This window comes from Nicotiana sylvestris, chromosome 6, assembly GCF_000393655.2.
Source record: "Nicotiana sylvestris chromosome 6, ASM39365v2, whole genome shotgun sequence".
NCBI lineage: Eukaryota > Viridiplantae > Streptophyta > Magnoliopsida > Solanales > Solanaceae > Nicotiana > Nicotiana sylvestris.
The window spans coordinates 191,224,323-191,244,500 of record NC_091062.1 but is presented as its reverse complement, the minus strand read 5'-3'; the positions used below and the strand labels follow the sequence as shown (position 1 = coordinate 191,244,500).

At 35.5% G+C, this 20,178-nt stretch overlaps 2 protein-coding genes and 1 pseudogene across 2 annotated transcripts; 2 read left to right on the top strand and 1 right to left on the bottom strand.

Annotated features, from left to right (window-relative positions):
- Positions 1-4,249: 4,249 nt before the first annotated feature.
- On the bottom strand, positions 4,250-5,065 carry LOC104215941 (zinc finger BED domain-containing protein RICESLEEPER 2-like). Its single transcript, XM_070149767.1, has 2 exons — positions 4,378-5,065; positions 4,250-4,293 (listed from the first exon to the last, which is right to left on the bottom strand). The coding sequence occupies exons 1-2, from the start codon at positions 5,063-5,065 to the stop codon at positions 4,250-4,252; spliced, it is 732 nt and encodes a 243-aa protein (XP_070005868.1).
- Positions 5,066-11,106: 6,041 nt separating this feature from the next.
- LOC104221830 (FRIGIDA-like protein 3) lies at positions 11,107-15,957 on the top strand (annotated as a pseudogene).
- Positions 15,958-17,042: 1,085 nt separating this feature from the next.
- On the top strand, positions 17,043-19,028 carry LOC104221829 (photosystem I reaction center subunit XI, chloroplastic). The gene is made up of 3 exons (XM_009772963.2): positions 17,043-17,378; positions 18,105-18,330; positions 18,627-19,028. The coding sequence occupies exons 1-3, from the start codon at positions 17,208-17,210 to the stop codon at positions 18,890-18,892; spliced, it is 663 nt and encodes a 220-aa protein (XP_009771265.1). The 5' UTR covers positions 17,043-17,207; the 3' UTR covers positions 18,893-19,028.
- Positions 19,029-20,178: the final 1,150 nt, after the last annotated feature.

Genomic DNA, 20,178 nt, shown 5'->3' with positions numbered 1-20,178 from the left:
CACAGCTGGGATTCGAGGGATAAGAGTTAGGGATTCGAAATGGGGAGGTCGAGGGGAATCAGTGGTGAAAAGATGGGGTCGTTTGGACCACCGAAACCGCCGTGAGGCAATTTCCGGTGGGCGGTGCACGGTGGCAAGAGGCGGGGGATCTGTTTGGTCTCTGAAGCTCAGAGACGAAGAGGTGAGGGAGGGGTATGGCTTTGGGGGCGTGGGGTAAGGAATCATGGTTATATACGGGAGAGGGCATTTGATCTTGGCCGTTGGATCAATCACGATCAACGGCCTGGATCCTTTTACTGATAGGAAATGCCATCGTTTGGTTTAAGGTGGGGGGTGGCTGGATCCGGGTAACAGGTCGGGTTCGGGAATGGGTAAAGGAGATTGAATCTCGGCCGTTAGATCGATTTAATCCAACGGCCTTGATTAAGAGTGACCAAACGACGTCGTTTTAAGGCGTCTCTCGCCAGGCCAACTGGACCTGGTTCATGGGTGATTTGTGCCTGATTTTTGCATTGAAATTGGCCCAATTTTCACTCTTTTCTTTTTCCTTTCATTTTCTTTTAATTCCTAAAAAACAAAATTCCAAGATTATTTTAAGAAGATATTAATTAACCCTTAACAATAATTAACACACAAGATCAAATATTAAAATAAAATCACACAATTAAACAATAAAAATGACAAAACTACCAAAATTCATATTTTTGTGATTTTCATTCTTTAAAATAGGACATGGTTTAATTAATTCCAAAAATGCATAATCAAATCCTAAATATGCATGCAACAGGTATTTTGGTATTTTTCAATTAATTAAAGCAAAGTTAACATTCACAGACAAAAATAATTATCCAAAATGTCACGCAAAATTCTCAAAATTGTACCCAAAGGTAATTTGTTTTATTTTTCGATTTCTTTTGGAGTAGTTTTCGTGAAGCAAAAATCACGTGCTCACAATGTGTAAGTGGACTGACCCTGGTCCCTCGAGGACTTTAGAGATGGCAACACCAATATAGGAGAGGCCATTAGAGGTCTGATGGTGGTGAGGAATAGGGGTGGGCATTCGGTATTTTGCTTCGGTATTTAAGAATTTCGGTTCGGTATTCGGTTTATCAATTATGTATACCAAATACCATACCAAAATATTTCGGTACGGTTAGGTATTTCTTATTTTGGTTCGGTACAGTTTCAGTACGGTTTCGGTTAATAATCACTGAATAATCAATGCTAACAGTGCACATGCACAATTGAAACTTTCATTGTGAAAGAATCTGTTCTTATATATAACAGTGCACATGCACAACTGAATAAGTGAAAAGCAAAAGCTGAACAGGTTCTTTACAATCTGCACGCCAGTATATCAAAATTGAATCAAATTGAAAACTGAAAAGCAAAAGCTGAAAGAATCATTACACATTACACAACTATATTAAACAACTTAAACACAGTGCAATCAACTGGCCAACTGCACATTACACAACTTAACACTTAACGCAGTACACAATTGAATCTGTACACAACTACACATTACGCAACTTAACACTTAACACTTAAACACAGTGCAACAAAAACAATCTTAACACTTAAACACAGTGCAATTGGCCAACTGCAACAATCTTAACACTTAAACATAGTGCAACAAAAAACAGAGAGGGCATCCTTCAACAAATTGTCTTAATTCTTAAATACGAATTCCAGGAAGACGCGCAAGACAAAGCTTAATATGCTTCCTTAAACCAATTGTTCCATTCCTCTTTGGATTAACATTATAGACTTGACCACAATGCTTGCACTCTACTTTGCGAACTTGTCCGTTATTGTAACACCCCGTAATTTGAATCGGTTGTGGATGCATTTAACGAGTATTAGAATGATGGTAATTGAGTGGTTATGTTAAGTTATATTAGAGGTGAATTAGGGTCTAAGGAGAGGCCTAAGTCTAAGCCAAGTTGGAAAAGTTTCATATTAGATGAAATCTGTAAATGAGTGCGCACAAGATCTCACTTTGAACGATCATATCTCCGGTTCTATAACGAGTTGTGTAATTAATAACCTATCAAATTAAATCTCTTTGAGTCTAGTTTCCAAAGCAATAAACCGTTAGTCATTTGGAGGTGTATACAGAAAGTTATGACCATTTTACTGGGCAGGTGTCACTAGCTCGAAGTCACGCGTTTTTGCTGAGTATTCTGCCTCGCGCGCGAACAAGCGCGCGAACTCGCGCGTCTTGAAGGTTTTAAATACTTTAAAGACCAGAAATAATAGAAATTGAGTCACTTCTCAAGCCTAGGGTTTCCTCTACACCCCAACTCGACCAAGGCATCCAATTGCACACCTAAGGTGAGTTTTAAGTGTGTTGTCATGGTGATTTCATTTCTCAATCACTAGTTACAACATGATTTTGATTGTGTTTCATAGGATTCTTCAAAATCTCAAGAACACCCCAAAAGTTATCTTTCAAGATTTGGTCTACAAGAGGTAATCCTACACCCTTAGACTTACATATATGGTGTTATTATGGAATTATGAGCATGAATCTAGTATTGCAACTTATGGTATGGTGATTGGAAGTCATAAATTCCCAATTTAAATGCAAGACCATGGTAGGGATTTAAAGATGATTATTTGATAGGATTTGTTAGTTGGGTGTGAATGGATGGTCATACATATGTAGTTGGAAGTTATAGATTTGTTAGGAGTGATGGTGGAATAAATTGTTGGTTAATGGTGATAGTTGGATGAACAAATACTATAGTTATGAGGTGTAAATATCTATGCCTACAAGGTGTTTGATAATATGCCTAAATGGCATAAGTTATGGAATTTATTACTAATATTGGGTTCCATTGGATGTTGTTGTTGTAGATTGAAGGTTCTTAGTAGTGTGGATCATTGTAGTATCACTAAGGGGCAAATTGAGGTATGTAAGGCTAACTCTTTACGTTTGGGAATATCTATGATTCTCCCTACGTCCCATTCATCATGAACATTACTAGTTTCCTCAGAAAGTAATTATGCCTTGGTTCCATGAATAGAAGTAGAACTTATATTCTCTAGATGACATAGTTTCATAATCATTCGATATTCTATGAGTTTCAGTTATGACAAATCAACTTATTATGAATACTCATCTTAGTTTAATCCTATTCACTATACCAGTATCATGTAAGTCGGTATGGCTCATTATTTCAGTATCACATATTACAGTATGATTCTCAGTTCTTGATTTAAATTCCTGAATGTTAAACACCTGCATTTGGGCTTGAGGCCGCAGTTTATGCTTTGTGCATTTTGGACCTGAGGTCGCAGTTATGTATACGTATACTTGGTCCCGAGGCCGCAGTTGTGCACATATATATATATACGTATTGGGCATGAGGCTGCAGTTTAATGTTCAGATAAACAGGTTGTTCATCATTCAGAAGAGGGAGTATTCACATTCTTACTTCCTTGTTCAGTTATTAGTTTATCAGCTAGCAGTTCAGTTTCAATTTCAGTGTTGATAGTTCTTTTGTTCAGCTATTTTATATACCAGTACAATTCAAATGTACTGACGTCCCTTTTGCCCGGGGCCTGCATCTCGCGATGCAGGTAACGATTTTCAGGTTGACGATTCTGCTTGCTAGGACATCTCGTATCAGCTATTGGTGAGCCCCAGTCTTCCGGGGCCTTGTCTCTCTTTTGTTTTAGTCATTATAGTATTTCAGTTAATAAGGTGTACTGGGGACCTTGTCTCGGTAAACAGTTAGCATTTGCAGTATTCTTTAGAGGCTTCATAGACTATAACCCAGTCAGTCAGATCTTAGCAGGATTTCATGTGTTAGCCTTGTCGGCTACTTGTTTATACTTGCAGACCTTTCAGTATTTTCCGTATCTATGATATTTCAGTCAGACTCTTTAGTAGATTATCATGTTTTATATTTACCTCTAGCTCATAGTTACACCACATGTTGATTCAGCTAGTCAGTTGGTTCGCTCGGTCACATGTAGTCAGGCACCGAGTGTCGTGTTACGTCCAGGCCCAGGTTCGGGGCGTGACAGTTATCTTCTTTCACCTCAAAGTGTTCCCAAATATCGGAGCGTACTTTAGGAGCACGGGAAATGATTGCACTTGAACCTAAAAAAAATATAAATCATAAGTTAGAATATTATATTTTGATGATAATAAAACAAAACTGCAAAAGTATTAAGTATATCACCAAACAAATAGAGTATTAAACTTACCACTCAAGATGCAAGTTGCAACTATACATCAAACAATGCTAGTAATGCTTCCATTATTTTCCATATCTAAAGCTAATACGACCAAATATGTCATACAAATGAAAAAACATGATATATTATTTTGAACTAAAATACACACAAAATATTAAAGCTTACCAAGCTCGAGTTCCTCAAGATACTTCAAGTCTTCTTCAACACTAATATGATTCTTCTCTTCTCTAAGCCAATCATGAACACAAATAAGAGCTTGCACACATTTAGGAGTCAATGAACTCCTAAATGAATCAAGAATACGGCCACCAGTGCTAAATGCGCATTCCGACTCCACACTAGAAATTGGAATGGCCAACATATCACGAGCCAACTCCGAAAGAATAGGAAATCTAGGAGCATGTGTTTTCCACCAACTCAAGATATCAAATTCTTCACTAAAAGGCTCTTGTTCTTCACTAATGTATTTATCCAACTCCGATTTAGAACCCCCACTTCCATTGTCTTCCTTTTGTTTCTTCAAGCTAAGCTTAGTACTTATTTTTGATGCACTTATAACACTCCCATTAGATGTATTAGATGTGTTGTTAGATGAAGTAGAACTAGATGGAGATTGAGGACAAGATTCAGTTGAATACTTTTTTAGATACTCTCTAAATAAAGAATTCATATAAGCATACACCTCATCATTTATTTTCTTCCCTTTTTCCTCCCTAAAAAGTTCTTCAAGTGCTCCCTCAACATATTCAAATTTGTTACGTGGATCCAAGACGGAAGCAATAAAAATCATTTTATTCATCTTTTCGGGATCACCCCAATACTTCTTGAACTTTTCTTGCATTTGCTCAGCCATTTTTCTCAAATGCTCATCCTCACTAGCTAAACATATTTTCAAATGACAATAAAGTTCAGATACATCCTCAAAATGAGAATTACAAGTGACATAACGTGAACTGAAACTTTTTTAGTTAGCTCGTGAAATCTTGCAAGAAACTCTATCACATTCACCCAATCATCAGATTCAAGAGGACCTACACTACTACCATCTTCACAAAGATGAGAACATTAATAAGCAGAAAATCCATCATAAAAAAGATGCAACTTGTCAAAGGCCTTTTCAGTTGTGCCGTATCCAACATCAAATAGGTGGAATTCCACCTAGTAGGAATATCCAAACACAACATTTTGGTACATTCTACCTTTACATGTGCACAACACTGTTTAAACTTTAAGGTCTTTGCAGGCGAAGATCTCACATACTTCACAATATTTCTAACACGTGTCATAGAAGCATCAAGTTCTTTCAAACCATCTTGCACAATTAGATTTAGTATATGAGCCATGCATCTCACATGAAGACGTTTACCACTCATCATATTAGTTTTCCACATATCTAATTGTTTAGACAATTCTTTGACTGTGACATCATTTGAAGAAGCATTGTCCACGGTAATAGTGAAAACCTTGTCTAATTTCCATTCAAGCAAACAATCCCTAATAGCTTTAGCCATCTCTTCACCCTTATGACTAGTGATAGGGCAAAAATTTAGTATTCTTTTATGCAACTTCCAATCTCTATCAATGAAGTGGGCTGTCAAACACATATAATTTATTCTTTGTAATGAAGTCCATATGTCTGTTGTGAGGTAAATTTTTGGTTGTGCTTCTCTAAAAGAACTTCTTAGATTTTGCCTCAATTCACAGTAAACTTCATAACAATCCCTTGTTATTGTTCTATGAGAAGGAAGACGAAATAGTGGTTGAGTTTTTCTCATAAACTTCATAAAGCCTTCATTTTCTACAAAGCTAAATGGTAGTTCATCAATAACTATCATCTCAATTAAGGCCCTCCTAACCACTTTTTGATCAAATTTCCAAATTGATCCTTCATCATTTTGGCAAGATTGAAAATTTATCTTTGTTTGACTATTATCTTTAGCAATGTTAAGTGGGTATTCTTTACATCTAAACAAATAATTTTTCAATCCTGTTGTTCCATTCTTAGATGAATTAGCAGCATAAGCTTATTTACAATATCGACACCGTGCTTTCCCAACCCCATTAACCTCAATTTTATCAAAATGGTTCCAAACGTCAGACCTAGGTTGCATGACTTTCCTTTTCTTGGAATCTTGAGTATCAATGGTGTTGGTGTTACTATCTACCGTAATAGGTAAACTTTCACTTGAACCAACATCACTTACTTTACTTGTATCTGCCATCTATACAAAATTAAACAAATATAAACATAAATTAACAAATTAACTACCTTGCTATTAGTAATGCTGAGAGAATGTAAATATGAGAGTGCACTTTTAGTTATTTCAAACTAGCTATGAGTAGCTTCAACTACCATGTTTCTGCTTCTCCCTAGTCCCTACAAGTGCTACCAAAGTTTCTAAAATAATGAACCCCAGAAAGTCTTGAACGTGCAAGTCAATTAGAGCTCATATTCTGACTATAAGGTACATAAAAGACTAGGATTTCTCTTCAAAACACCAAGGAAGGAAGGATCTTTATTCCTTCCATTTTCGCTAGCAACTTTCTTTAAAATATTTGAAACGCGATTTCAGAACACACACTCTCTCTATTTTTTTGGGTTTTTACTCTTTCGACACATTGATAAGAACTGGCATACTCAATGGAGTTACCAAGTATACCTTGCACTGATCAATAAGTTAGATTTTGTACTTCTTTTGCCACATATAGAAAAAGACATCAATTTCAGAAAGAAAAATGAATAACAAAATAAGGGATCCTCTTCACCTCTAACTCATCTGCTAAAGCAAGTCAATAAAAAAAAAGCAAGTAGAAGCATACCTTCGAAAATTGAAACTATCGCAAGTTCGCAACAGTAGCGTCTTCATTTGCCCGGAATTTGTGAGAGTGAGGAGTGAGGAGTCACCGAGTGAGGACTAAGGAATCGAATCGAGCTCGAAAATCGCCTAATGCCCTAATCTCCTACTCAGTCAATTGTATCTGAGTCTGAGACCCTGACTATCAGTACTGCTCGACCCCAGTACCTAATGAATTAGCCCTAATCTTTAAAGTGGGCTGGGGCGATGGGCTGGGGCGCTGGGAAGTTGGAATTAAAATTATTAGAGTGAGAAGGGGCGATGGGCTGGGCTGGGGCAGTGGACTGGGGCAATAAGAAAATGTATTTAAAAAACTCGGTATTTCGGTATACCAAAATTTCAAATTTCTAATACCGAGGACCGTACCAAAATACTGAAATTGCAATACCGAATTAGACCAAAATACAGAAAAAACCGAAACCGAAATACCGAATTAATTCGGTTCGGTTCGGAATTCGGTTTTTCGGATTTTATGCCCACCCCTAGTGAGGAACCACTATGAACGACAACAGATGAACGGCGATGAGGGTGAGTTAGGGTTAGGACTTGAGAGCATTTGAGAGAAGAGGGGATCAGATGTCGGCGTGAGACGAGAGGGAAATGAGAGGTTTGGGGGAAGGTCATTAGGTTTAATTTAGGTAGGGGGATCTGGACCGTTGATCAAAGTGATCAACGGCCAAGATTTAGCAAAAAATGGGCCGGGTAGATGCTGTGTTTGGGTTGGGTAAATTTTGTGCCTGGTCTAATTTGAAATTGGGATTAAAATTGGGCTAGGTATTTTGGCTAAATTTGAAAATAAGGGGGTCATTTGTTAAATACCCTATTTAATTAATAAAATAATTTTTAAAAATAACTAATAGACTGTAAAAAATAATTTTTATGCCTGGAAATATTTTAAAATGATTACTTAATATTTTAAAAATATAAAAGGCTATTTTTCAGTAAAATAATGTAATAATGCATGCATAGGCTATAATTGCAAAGTAATTACAATTGCATTCTAAAAATATAAATGTGGCTATTTGTGCAATAATTGAAACTTGATACAAATATAAATAATACAATTAAGTGACAAAAATTATTATAAAACTATTTGTGATGCAATTAGTGATTGTTTTTTATAAAATAAATGTTGGGAGAAATTAGTTAGAATTTTTTTAAAATGCAGAAATTATATAAAAAATACTAATTGATGCCAAAGCATAATTTTGAAAATATTATGGAAAAAATTGGGTATCAACAAATATCGAAACAACCCACTTAGTTGGAAAATAAGTCCACATATATCCCTATCTATACGCTCTAAAAAGGTAGATGATTCCATGCTAACCTTCATTAGTGATGATCTAGTGATCATTTTGCCTTGATAATATAAGCATCACAAGAAAATTCATCATTTGTAAGAATCTTCAAGTTCTTTAATGGACGCCCACTCGAATTTTCAATAATTTGTCTCGTCATTATTGGTCCAGGATGGCCCAAGCGGCCATGCCAAAGCATAGAAGTATTTGAATTAGTAAATTTCTGGTTTACGATAGAGTGTGCTTCAACTGTACTGATCTTTGAATAGTATAAGCCAGAAGATAAAGTTGGAAATTTTTTCTACAATGCACTTCTGGCCAGAATATCTTTGTAATACAAAGATATTCCATACTCATTTCATCTATCGTCTCAACATGATACCCATTTCAGCGGATATCTATAAAACTCAACAAGTTTCTTCAGGACTTGGAGGAGAATAATGTATTGTCTATAATAAGTTTTGTTCCCTTAGACAGAAATATAGTGACTCTTCCGGAGCTTCAATCAAACATATATTACCTGAAATTGTAGAAACATTTGCTTTTTCTCTATGCAAATGAGAAACGTATTTATGATATTTGAATATGGCATGAGTTGTTTCACTATCAATCACACAAATATCTTCATGATTGGTCTTTGATCCAAACATAATTTGAGGATTTCCATCTTCTCTAATACTTTCAAAGTATTTACTCGAGATGACAGAGTTTCGTGCTGATAACGTGTTATAAAATAACGACTGTAAAGTAAATAACCAAAGACAAGTATAGAGAGAAACTGATATATTGTTCAACTTCAAACTGATGTACATAGTGAACTGAAAACTCCTCTATTTATTGAAAAAAAGAAGTAGATGCGAGTTTTTCAGGAAGCAGTTGCAAGGCTTTTCGGGAAGCAGTTGCGAGGCTTTTCTTGAGCTGCTTGTAAGTTGTCTGCATGAGCTGCTCGCAACCTGCCTGTTTAATAAGAAGCTGTTGCAAATCATTTAATTGAGTTGCTTGCAACCTTCGTGCATCAGCTGCTTGTAAATAAACTTCAATAGAGTACTAAATGGATAATCTTCTTCAGGAAAATTATCTATATATAGCGGAGTAATAAATGGACTTTCACAGTATAATATTTTCATAACATTAAATTAATAATCGACCACTTTTCGTGTTTTTTTAATAATTACAACTTGAATGAAATTTTGTAATTATGACAATAATTTGTTGTGCTAACGTTGTTAATCTGATGATTAATAGTTTGGCATACTTCTGATGCTACATTAAAAAAATCCCAACTCATGATATTCCTTATACATTTTCAAGTCGAGTACTTTCATTTGAATGTACAGACACAAAAACTTTCACTGTACTAGTCAATTTCCAATTAAGTTCGATTGTTGATCTTATTGAAACAGTAATCATTTGTCGCCATTTCATGTCATTCTTATTTTGGAATTTTTTCCTTTAGAAAGAAAAAAGAAGCACTAAACACTACAACAGTTAGTAGAATCACAATCATAAATATTTTATGTTACATGAGTTGTGAAATTAGATTATGTTGGTCTATTATTGTATTATCACATGATAAATTATTGTATATATCTTTTTATGATTAGTACGATAAGTGGAAAGGCTACTAATTTGTGCAATTAATTGACGGATATAAAAAGTATTGAGTATTAAAGATTCTTTTAATTACAGGTATTTCTAACTTGGTTAAATGATCTATATTCTTTTTCAATAAAGCAATAAATGTTCATTCCATCTGCACCTCTAAACTTTAGTTACCAAAAATTCAGAAATCAATTTTAATACTATATCCTTATAATAGTATTATTTATAAACTTATATTATTCAGAATTAGTTAAAGATGCAGCAAAAGCAAAGTGCGACCTGTACCATAACATAATATCTCAAAAGGAACTTGCCAATAGCATTGATTCGTTAATTTGCTAACATGGGATTTCTCTAAACTTAATTATATATTAGGTTGCACTGAACAAAAATAATTAAATAAGTGATTTTCATGCCATCTCGGCTTGTTGTCACATATTTCTTGAGATTGAGCTAAGGTTTCTTTTTTGATAGAGTTACTAAAAGATATGATCCATAAGAATTTAATACCAAATGATTCCTGCTAGCAGAGGTGCATTCCAAACAATATTTAGATGACTTCTTTCATCAGCATAAGTCATAGCAGAAGAATGGGCAAAGATTAATTTAATTTGATAATCATAATAGTATATAAATTTATTTATTTTCTCTCTCTATATATATACAAAATATACATTTTTTTGATTATTATTTGAGAGCGACTATACAATGTCCAAAAGCTATTTACATAGGCGGGAGAGCCCAAGACTATATAACTATCCATGACACAATGGGTACGGAAGGCGGTGAGTGGCTGTGCTAATTGATACAATCAAGGGAGAACCATGCGTAGTCAGGAGATCCCAACGCTATATAAATACCTGATCAACACATTGTAATATTTATGTGGGACTCAAGTATAATAATTTGTAATGGACCACAAGAGAATAGTTGATTCACATATTACTATTGTTAAAAAAAAATACTACTACTATACTAATTTGTTGTGAGTATTTAAAAGGAAAAAGGCTGCACTATTACATAAAGCAAAGAGGAAGTAAAAAGCGCTTTATTGTGCCTTGTGCGCTGTCTGAGTGGTCTCTGTCGGGTAATAGTAGCTATAATAAATACTCCTCTTCGTTCCACTTTTCACTTTCCTCTTTCTCTCTGTCAATAGGATTTCAAACCCAAATGGTCTGAATTCTCCGGCGAACTTTGCCGCCGACGTATCTTCTTCTCTGCCAACTTTCGCTGCCGATCGTGTAAGTACAACTCCGATATTCTCTTTTCATTTGCCTTATTGCTTCATCACTATCACTCAGTACCTTCAGATCGTCTTAACCTTCAACAATTAGCCAGTAGAGTGATGTTTTAATTTCGAATGCTCGTTGTAGCTTCATTTGTTGTTGAAATGAGCCTTTTTTAGATTGTTTTATTTTGATAATTTCATTTTTGTAAGTATATTTGTTGATCGCGAGTATCATTGTTGGCTTTTACTTAAGTCCAGGTGTAATTATACTTCGTGATTAATTGAGTATACGGAAAATTCTGTTTTATTTGACGATTGGTGTTAGTTTTGATTTGTGTGTGTTTCTTTTTAGCTCTTCTAGTAACTTAATAGTTTTGCAATACCTTCTATTCTTTTACTATAATCTGTTGAGCGTGAATTTGGAGATACTTGTTGTTTCCACGTGTAACCTGTTGTGGTACATTTACCTTGTACTCAGAAGAAGTTTTGCTTAATTTTTGTAATTTTTTTTAGGGGAATATATTGCAAGAAAAAAGGAATAACAACACTGAAATGATCTTTATGATGTTTGTCATTCCAAAATGGATAGGGAAAAGATGGAAAGCTTTGCAAGGATTTTACAAAGTTTTTGCTTTTTCCAGTGCATACATGCCTTTTAGTAATCTAGCCACTTTTCAAGATCAATTACAATGAGCTAAGTAAAATTTGTATTTTATCATAACTTTGACGTGATCATATAAGATACAAAAGTCTGAGCAACTCGCTATTATCAACGAGGCAGCTATGGGCTAGACCAGGTTTTGACCTTAACACAGGGATGTTATGCATCATGATAAACAAACGAAAGATGGCTAGGCCCTGGGTTACATAGTCTTGACACTAAACCGCCTTCAATTTTTTTTTTTGGGATAACCGTGGTGTTCGAGCCAAGCTTGCGCGCATCTCAACTAATTTCCCGGGATACGTGCCACCTCCTACCAGCTATAGGTACCAGGTACCTCTATCCATCAAGGCTTGGATAGTGGGAAGAAGTCACCTAGTTTTTGCTAAACTTGAGACCTCATGGTTCTCACTCACTTCATTGACCATTAGGCCACACACTTGGGTGCCTAAACTGCCTTCTATTTCAAAAAGAAAAATTCTTTGTTCCCAGTTTCCACTTTGCCATTCTCTCTCTCTCTCTCTCGAAGAAATCACCTAATGTTTTTTGCTTCCACTGGGATTTAAACCTGAGACCGCATGGTTCTCTCCCACTTCATTGACCATTAGGCCAAACCCTTGGGTGCCTAAACTGTCTTCTATTTCAAAAAGAAAAATTCTTTGTTCCCCCTCTCTCTCTCTCTCTCTCGCTCCCTCTCTCTTCCGCTATGGGTTAAGAACCTGAAACTATGATCAAAATTTGGGTTCTCAGCGATGCTTTTAAGAAAGAGTAGTAGGTATTTATACTGGAAAAGTCTCTAGTAGCCTTGATAACATGGGGTTTAGTTTAGGTGCATCTATGACTAGCTTTGACATATTAAATAAAAGAAAGGATTAATGACTCATCTGGCTTATTAGAAGAAGAGTTGGGTATTGAGATTCTTTCCTTAATTAGGTTGTCATCGTACTAGTAGCTGTGTATATGTCTGATATCTTTCAATAAACTGTTATCTGTGTACAAATTATTATGCAACAAATGCGCCTACATTTGTCAACTGAAACTACTATAGGGATTACTCTGGGCTTCTTGTTGTTGGTGAATCTGTCTGCAAATTATTATGCAACACTAAAAATTTCCAAAATAAAAAGTTGTATAGTAGTTTCAGTTGACAAATGTAGGCGCATTTGTTGTTTTATCAGTCATCTAAAGAGATTTTCCGAAAAATTCAAATAGATTATCAGGGAGTTTCGCCATGGAAGATACAGAGTCAGTTGCAACATTGGTGGACTCTACAACATCCAAGATACAGCAACTACAGAAAGCATTCGCTGAGTTGGAAAGTCACCGTGCTGTTACTCTCAACCTGCAGTGGAAGCAACTTGAAGAGCACTTTCATGGGCTTCAGAAGTCCTTGAAGAGGCGTTTCAATGAACTGGAAGACCAAGAGAAGGAGTTTGAGACAAAAATTTTCCAATCTAGGGAGATGTTGGAGAAGCGTCAAGCAGCTGTTATTGCTAAAGAGCAAGCTTCACTTCAGAGGCTCCAGGAGAAAAGAGATGCTGCAGTTTCCGCTATTGCTATCGCTCTTGAGAAGCATAGGAAGCCTTGTTCTGTACAACCTGCTGTCATTAATTGTGAGGTTCAAGATGGGCCATCTATTCTGGAACAAAAGCCTGATGATTTCATAGAGATTGGGCATGTTATAGAGGATACTGGAAAACCTTCTCAGGGTGGTGGTGTGGAAGTTAAGTCTTATCCAGAGCTAGTGAAACTATGCCAAAATATGGATTCTGAAGGCCTCCACAAATTCATATCAGACAACCGTAAAAACCTGGCAGCTCTTAGGGAGGAGATTCCACTTGCTTTAAGAGCTGCAACCAATCCTGCCTCTCTGGTTCTGGACTCACTGAAGGGGTTTTACAACTCAGATTTGTCAATTTCTGATGCTAAAAAAGATGCTAATCTTTTGGGTTTGCGGCGAACTTGTATTATGCTACTGGAATGCCTTAGTACTTTATTAAACACCCTGGAAATGAATTCTATTTCAAGTATAATATCAGAAAATGTAAAAGAACGTGCGAAAGGTATTGCTGAGGAGTGGAACCCGAAGTTAGATGAACTTGACATTGATGCAAATAATGGAAATTCTTTGGAGGCTCATGCATTCTTACAGCTACTTGCTACTTTTAGTATTAATTCCAATTTTAACCAGGAGAACTTATCCAAGCTGATACCAATGGTTTCACGACGTCGTCAAACAGCTGATCTCTGTCGTTCCCTTGGATTATCTGACAGAATGCCAGGTTGGTTTTCATAAATAGTAGAATAACTTGCTCAAGGATTTTTTCCCCTACTTTTTCTATTTTTGACGAGATCTTTAAGGCCTCTTTATCTTTTGTTCTCTTTTTTCCTTTCCTTCTCCCCCCTTCCTATACTCTATACTTTCAAAGAGTAATCTTATACAACAACAACTACTACACCTTAGTCCCAAACAAGTTGGGGTCAGCAACATGAATCCTCATTCAAAGAGTAATCTTATGATGGTTCAAAAAGAATAGTCATATCATGGTAACAATTGACGTTACAGGATGTAGTATTTTCATCTAGCTTGTAGAAAGTAGTGTTTTCATTCATCCGGAGTCTAGATATTTAACAAAATAATTTTATAGGAATGGCCCTTAGAAAGAGGAAGTAACATATAAAGATAGAAAGGTAAAGCGACTTGAAGCACGTAAGGAAAACCGACGCTAGAGTGCAAATGACCACATCACATCACTTCTAAGATATGTTTGTTGTTGGATTTTCACTAACGAGAACAATTTAACTTATATACATTGATGGTTAAAACAGTTTTACTAGTTTAATCGTTACATATAGTTGGCTTTTTAGAGAACTGACATTGTGAAGATACTTTATTTGTCAGTGAATTCTTACTTATCAAAAAAAAAAAAAAAAGGAAAGAAAGAAAGAAAGAAGGAAGTAGAACTTCATATCTTTTGTCTACTTGAATGGGTATAGGAAACAGTCTGTGAAGTAGAACTTCATATCTTTTGTCTACTTGAATGGGTATAGGAAACAGTCTGTATACTTCGAGATACTCACATATTTGCTCCTTTCATCTCTAGGTGTTATTGATGTGTTGATAAATAATGGAAGACATATAGATGCTGTTAATCTAGCTTTTGCATTTGAGCTGACACAGCAGTTTCCACCTGTATCTCTACTGAAATCCTACTTGAATGAAGCTAGCAAAGCATCTATACCTCTCAATTCTGGAAATGCATCACCTACTGTGCAGGTTTGTTCCTTGTGCTTTGGTATAATTTGGACTGCAGTTTTTTCATCATATTCAGTGTTCACTGTTGTGTCCTGGTCCATGTATAAAAACCTCTTTCGCATGAGGTGGACATTTAGGCTGTATACAGCTAATGGTCTTGCATTTAATGTTAACTCTCCTAGCTGATAGCATGCGAGAATAAATAATTGTTTTTCTCCAGAATGATGTCAATGAGAAAGAGTTGACTGCACTAAAGGCCGTGTTAAAATGCATCGAAGACCATAAGCTTGAGGAGCACTACCCGGTGGACCCCCTTCAGAAAAGGGTTCTTCAGCTGGAGAAAGCAAAGGCAGACAAGAAAAAGGCAACTGAAGTTGCGAAACCTCAATCGAAAAGGCCTCGCCCCAATGGTGTCGGAAATGGCCTCCGAGTAAATAATGTTGTCATGGACAAAAACTTCTATCCCAGAATGACTGAGAGCTGCCCGCAATCCGTTTATGACAGACCATATGCTCACCCTGGACCGACCAGCAACCATGTTCCTTTATTCATGGGTGCTGCTGTTTACAACTTTTCTCCTGGCCATGACTTCTTTGGAAATGGCTACCATTACCAGGCTCCTTACCTGCACTGATCAAGAAACTTTAATGATGATCCTTTTAGCTGTTAGTGTTTAACCCTTGGAGTTTGCTTAATTTGCTTGTGTGTGAGCAAATTTAATACTGAATGTAGCCTTGTCAATTTATAATCTGGTGTAAAAGCTGGTACTTTGATCTTTGAATATGTGCACTGTCTTTCATGTTTATAGTCCTTTAATCTCATGTTAACATCGGTTCTTTGCTCATGCTGTTTCGTGATGTCTCTGGACTCAAAATTCAATGACTTCGATTGGACTTGTTTACCAAATTTAAACGAACGGTGCTTATGAACAACAACAAACCCATTAGTTAACCCCTGGAAGGGCAGAGGGGTTGTTTCCAATAGACCCTCGGCTAGAGAACATCGGAAAAAGAAAAGGTAATTGCAATAAATAAGAATAACAGCAAGATGAAATAAGATCGAATCCAAGAATGCAGTTTTGAAAAGGTAATTGTAACAAGTAGGAATAACAGCAAGATAAAATAAGATTGAATCCAAAAATGCAGTTAAAACGAACGGTACTTATGAACATACAAATTAAATTAGGCTTATCCTTCTTGTGCAATCATGCTGTCACCAATAGTCCAAAATGTGTAATTTTTAAATGGAAGAAATAGATATCTAGGTATCTGATTTACAGTAGCTATTGATGTCTACTGAGAATTATACATAAACTAGTTGGGCTACCTACTAGTGTATCAATTTAGGGAAACAAAGAAGTGCCTATTAAGCAATTGTTCTCGTCCAAATAAAACGACTCACCCTTAGTTTAATAGTTTCATTTTATGTTGATGTAGGCCGATTACGATCTCAACAGCGAATGATAATGTAAAAATTATATTAGTATATAAACGTTTTGAACTTACCAAAAAAAAGGACACCCATTCCATCACTGTAAAAACTTACCCGCGTTGTGCGACAAGAAATTTCGCTATCTTATGACAGTTAGAGTTACTGCCGCCGTTTACCGGGACTTTCATTCAAAGCTTATAACATTCTCCTTCTGACCTTCCAGCACCGGACAAGTGCTAAACTCTATACATCGTGTTAGGTGATTACACCAAGCTAATGAATGAGAGACATGTCTTACATAAACACTTTTTAACGCTTAAATATGGTTAAGTAATATGCATATTTACTTTAATTTATTAATTCCTAAGGTTATTTATTTAGTTAGTTGTAAACATCCAGCATGCGTAAGTATTTATGGGTGAAGCTCGAGTCAGCAATCATTGATCAGTGATGATCCATTCTTAACCAATGGGGTATGGATAAGAGATAACGTTTTATTATTACCCAATCACAAGCTCCCACGTAAGTGTCATCTTCCCTCAGAACCACGAATTTGTGAGCAATAGATTTTGTCTGCCAACAAAACATATTCCTATATTCATATGTTTGCATCTTTGTTATATTTTGTTAACTGACCTAAGTGTCTAACAATATTTCCAAAATGGCAACTGCTGCTTCCCCCATGGCAAGCCAACTCAAGAGCAGCTTTGCTTCTTCTTTAACAAGAGGCAGTGGACTTGTTACTCCCAAAGGCATTTCTGGTGTTCCTTTTAAAATCTTTCCTTCCACAAGAAAGTCTTGCTTTACTATCAAAGCTGTCCAAACAGACAAAGTAAGATATTAAATTACTTCTTGAATTTGAGTATTATCATTCTTAGCCCGTGCCAGAAATTATTTACGTCTGGTAGCTCAAAAAGTGTTTAAAACTTGTATATTTTTTGTATATAAAATACAGAATATATATATATATATATATATACAAATTTTAAACATTTTTTCGTCTATTATTTTACTGCTGCTATTATTTATATTTATATTCCAAATTGTATGCCTAAGATTAGGAGAAGAAATTCATGTTATTTTTTTTATTTTATGAAAGGAAGAACACATTCTTGTTGATGAAGTCTTCATGATTCGTAATTATAAATATAGGTCAAAAATAAGTTGTGCTTAACTTTTTTGCTTTGGCATAGAAAGTGCTAAATCCAACATAGGTTACATGAGATCTAGAATTTGGCTATCTAAAACAACTATATTGATTCACGTTTGCCATTATGTTACAACTTAATATCTTATTTAAAAAGATTCAAAATGTACATATATTTACTAAATTTGTTATCTATGTACATAATATAATTTTTAGACAAAATCAATCAAAAACACCTTTGGACCATGTAGTTCTGCTTGCTCTTGGTTTGTGGATGTCGAACAATTCTCAACAATTGTCCTTTACTTTGTCTACTTTTCTTGTTTTTGGGATATTTATGCAAATAGCCAGCTACTTTTTGGATGAACAACTAGTTAGATTAATTCTTCTTCTTTTTTCTTGGTTATGCAGCCCACTTACCAAGTGATTCAGCCCTTGAATGGTGACCCTTTCATTGGAAGTCTTGAAACTCCAGTGACCTCAAGCCCATTGATTGCTTGGTACCTATCCAACTTACCAGCCTACCGGACCGCCGTGAACCCACTTCTCCGAGGAGTAGAAGTGGGCCTGGCCCATGGATTCCTGCTTGTTGGCCCATTTGTAAAGACTGGTCCATTAAGAAACACTGAATATGCAGGTAAAGTCGAATTCAAAATTTTAACTTCATGCATTTATATTCTTAACGATGAACTCATTGTACTTCAAAAAGTGTCGGCTAAAGATTTAATATTTGTTAAAAATCTAGTAATATTTTACATATATATGTAAGCTCTGTGTCAAAGATGTAAGAGTTCAGCTGAATGTCCATGAAAATATGACCCCCACAACACGTCCAAGTTGGGTAGGTTAATGACTGTTTCATTTATTAACTCATTTTGACCCGCTCAAATTCAGCCTAACGCGTTCATTCGACACCGCTAACTGTTAATGCAGGGGGAGCTGGTTCATTGGCAGCAGCAGGACTTGTAGTGATCCTTAGCATATGTTTGACCATTTATGGAATATCATCATTCAAAGAAGGAGAAGCATCAACAGCACCAGCATTGACATTGACTGGGAGGAAAAAAGTGCCAGACCAATTGCAAACAGCAGAGGGATGGTCAAAGTTCACAGGTGGATTCTTTTTTGGTGGAATTTCTGGTGTCACTTGGGCTTATTTCCTCCTTTATGTCCTTGATCTTCCTTACTATGTCAAGTAGATCTTTTAAATCTTGCAATTGATGTAACTATTCTGAATGTTGAATTGGAAATGAAAGTTGTATATTGAACATCTGAGCTCTTCGAGGAGTGTAATAAATTTTTACATTATCAGTATAATTTGACCCGTTGCAACGAGTTACTAATCTTATATTTCAAGTTACTAATTTCATTTATTATAGGTTGTAGTTATCTCTAATTGCCTTTTGAATAACATGATAGTATAAATAAAATTGCATAGTCAGTAATGTATAGAAGTTAAACCCATATCTTATACAATTGCATAGCCTAGAAAATGCTCTTGTATAAATTATAATATGAATATTTTAAACCGATCATTTTAGGGTATTAGTTTCGAATTGGTATTCTTTTACACGAGAAAGCTCTAGACTCGATATTATTTTAAACATGTTACTTGATTTTTTTTTCCCTTTACGAGTCAAGAAAGAGGAATAGGTACAAAATGTAAGAAAAATAGTTGATAATATTGACCAAGAATAGAAATAATTTATCGAATAAATATTGTGCCATGGCAAGCCAATGCTTTGAAAGCGATTCGGTTCGACTGAGTGCAAATCGTTAAGACTGGTTGTTCCCCAATGTTCTACAGTACTTCCAAACACGTGCACTCGTGGCTGGAAGTTTGGAGTTTACAGAAAAGAATTGCACAGGAAAAATAGGAAGAAGAATAATCTTTTGAGAGGATGAGAGTATAATATTTTTGGTTGGTTATTTAACTCACAAATGATGGTGTCTATATAGGCAAATCATTTACGTTTTCTTCCATCAGAAAAACGTAAGATCCCAAATGAGAGTTAATGTTATGTAACATTATTTTGGTTTAATGACAAAATTGTCATAAAGACAGTAACTTCAAACCTTCTGAAAAGTTTGTATCTTTTCACAAACAAATTCACAAAAATTAAGAAACCGTCATATGAATGAATGTGAACCATTTATAAATCAAGAAATGTTATAAAAAATTAATGTGGAAAGGTATGAGAATTAACCACAGATTAATTGTAGATTAGAAGTGTTCTTTATTCTTTGCATTATCAAATTAGAGTATAACGCCTAAAGAGGAATAATGCCAACAATTTCCCACTAATGCAAAGATAAAGAATAAGAATAATTCCTGTGCAAAAGGAAGGAACATGTACTTAAGTGTCAATATCTTTCGATTTGAATTGACATGTAATGAAATGAGGCAACGACTAATATCCACAAAGTGAAGTATGATAGGTTTTAAGTTTAAGTTTCAATGATGACAATATTATCTTATGTTATA

Coding starts and splice junctions, on each gene's coding strand:
- LOC104221829 (XM_009772963.2), top strand. CDS start 17,208: ATGGCAACTGCTGCTTCCCCCATGGCAAGCCAACTCAAGAGCAGCTTT. Junction 17,379..18,104: donor AAGCTGTCCAAACAGACAAA/GTAAGATATTAA, acceptor TTGGTTATGCAG/CCCACTTACCAAGTGATTCA. Junction 18,331..18,626: donor AAGAAACACTGAATATGCAG/GTAAAGTCGAAT, acceptor CTGTTAATGCAG/GGGGAGCTGGTTCATTGGCA.
- LOC104215941 (XM_070149767.1), bottom strand. CDS start 5,065: ATGGCTGAGCAAATGCAAGAAAAGTTCAAGAAGTATTGGGGTGATCCC. Junction 4,294..4,377: donor TCTTGAGGAACTCGAGCTTG/GTAAGCTTTAAT, acceptor TGGTCGTATTAG/CTTTAGATATGGAAAATAAT.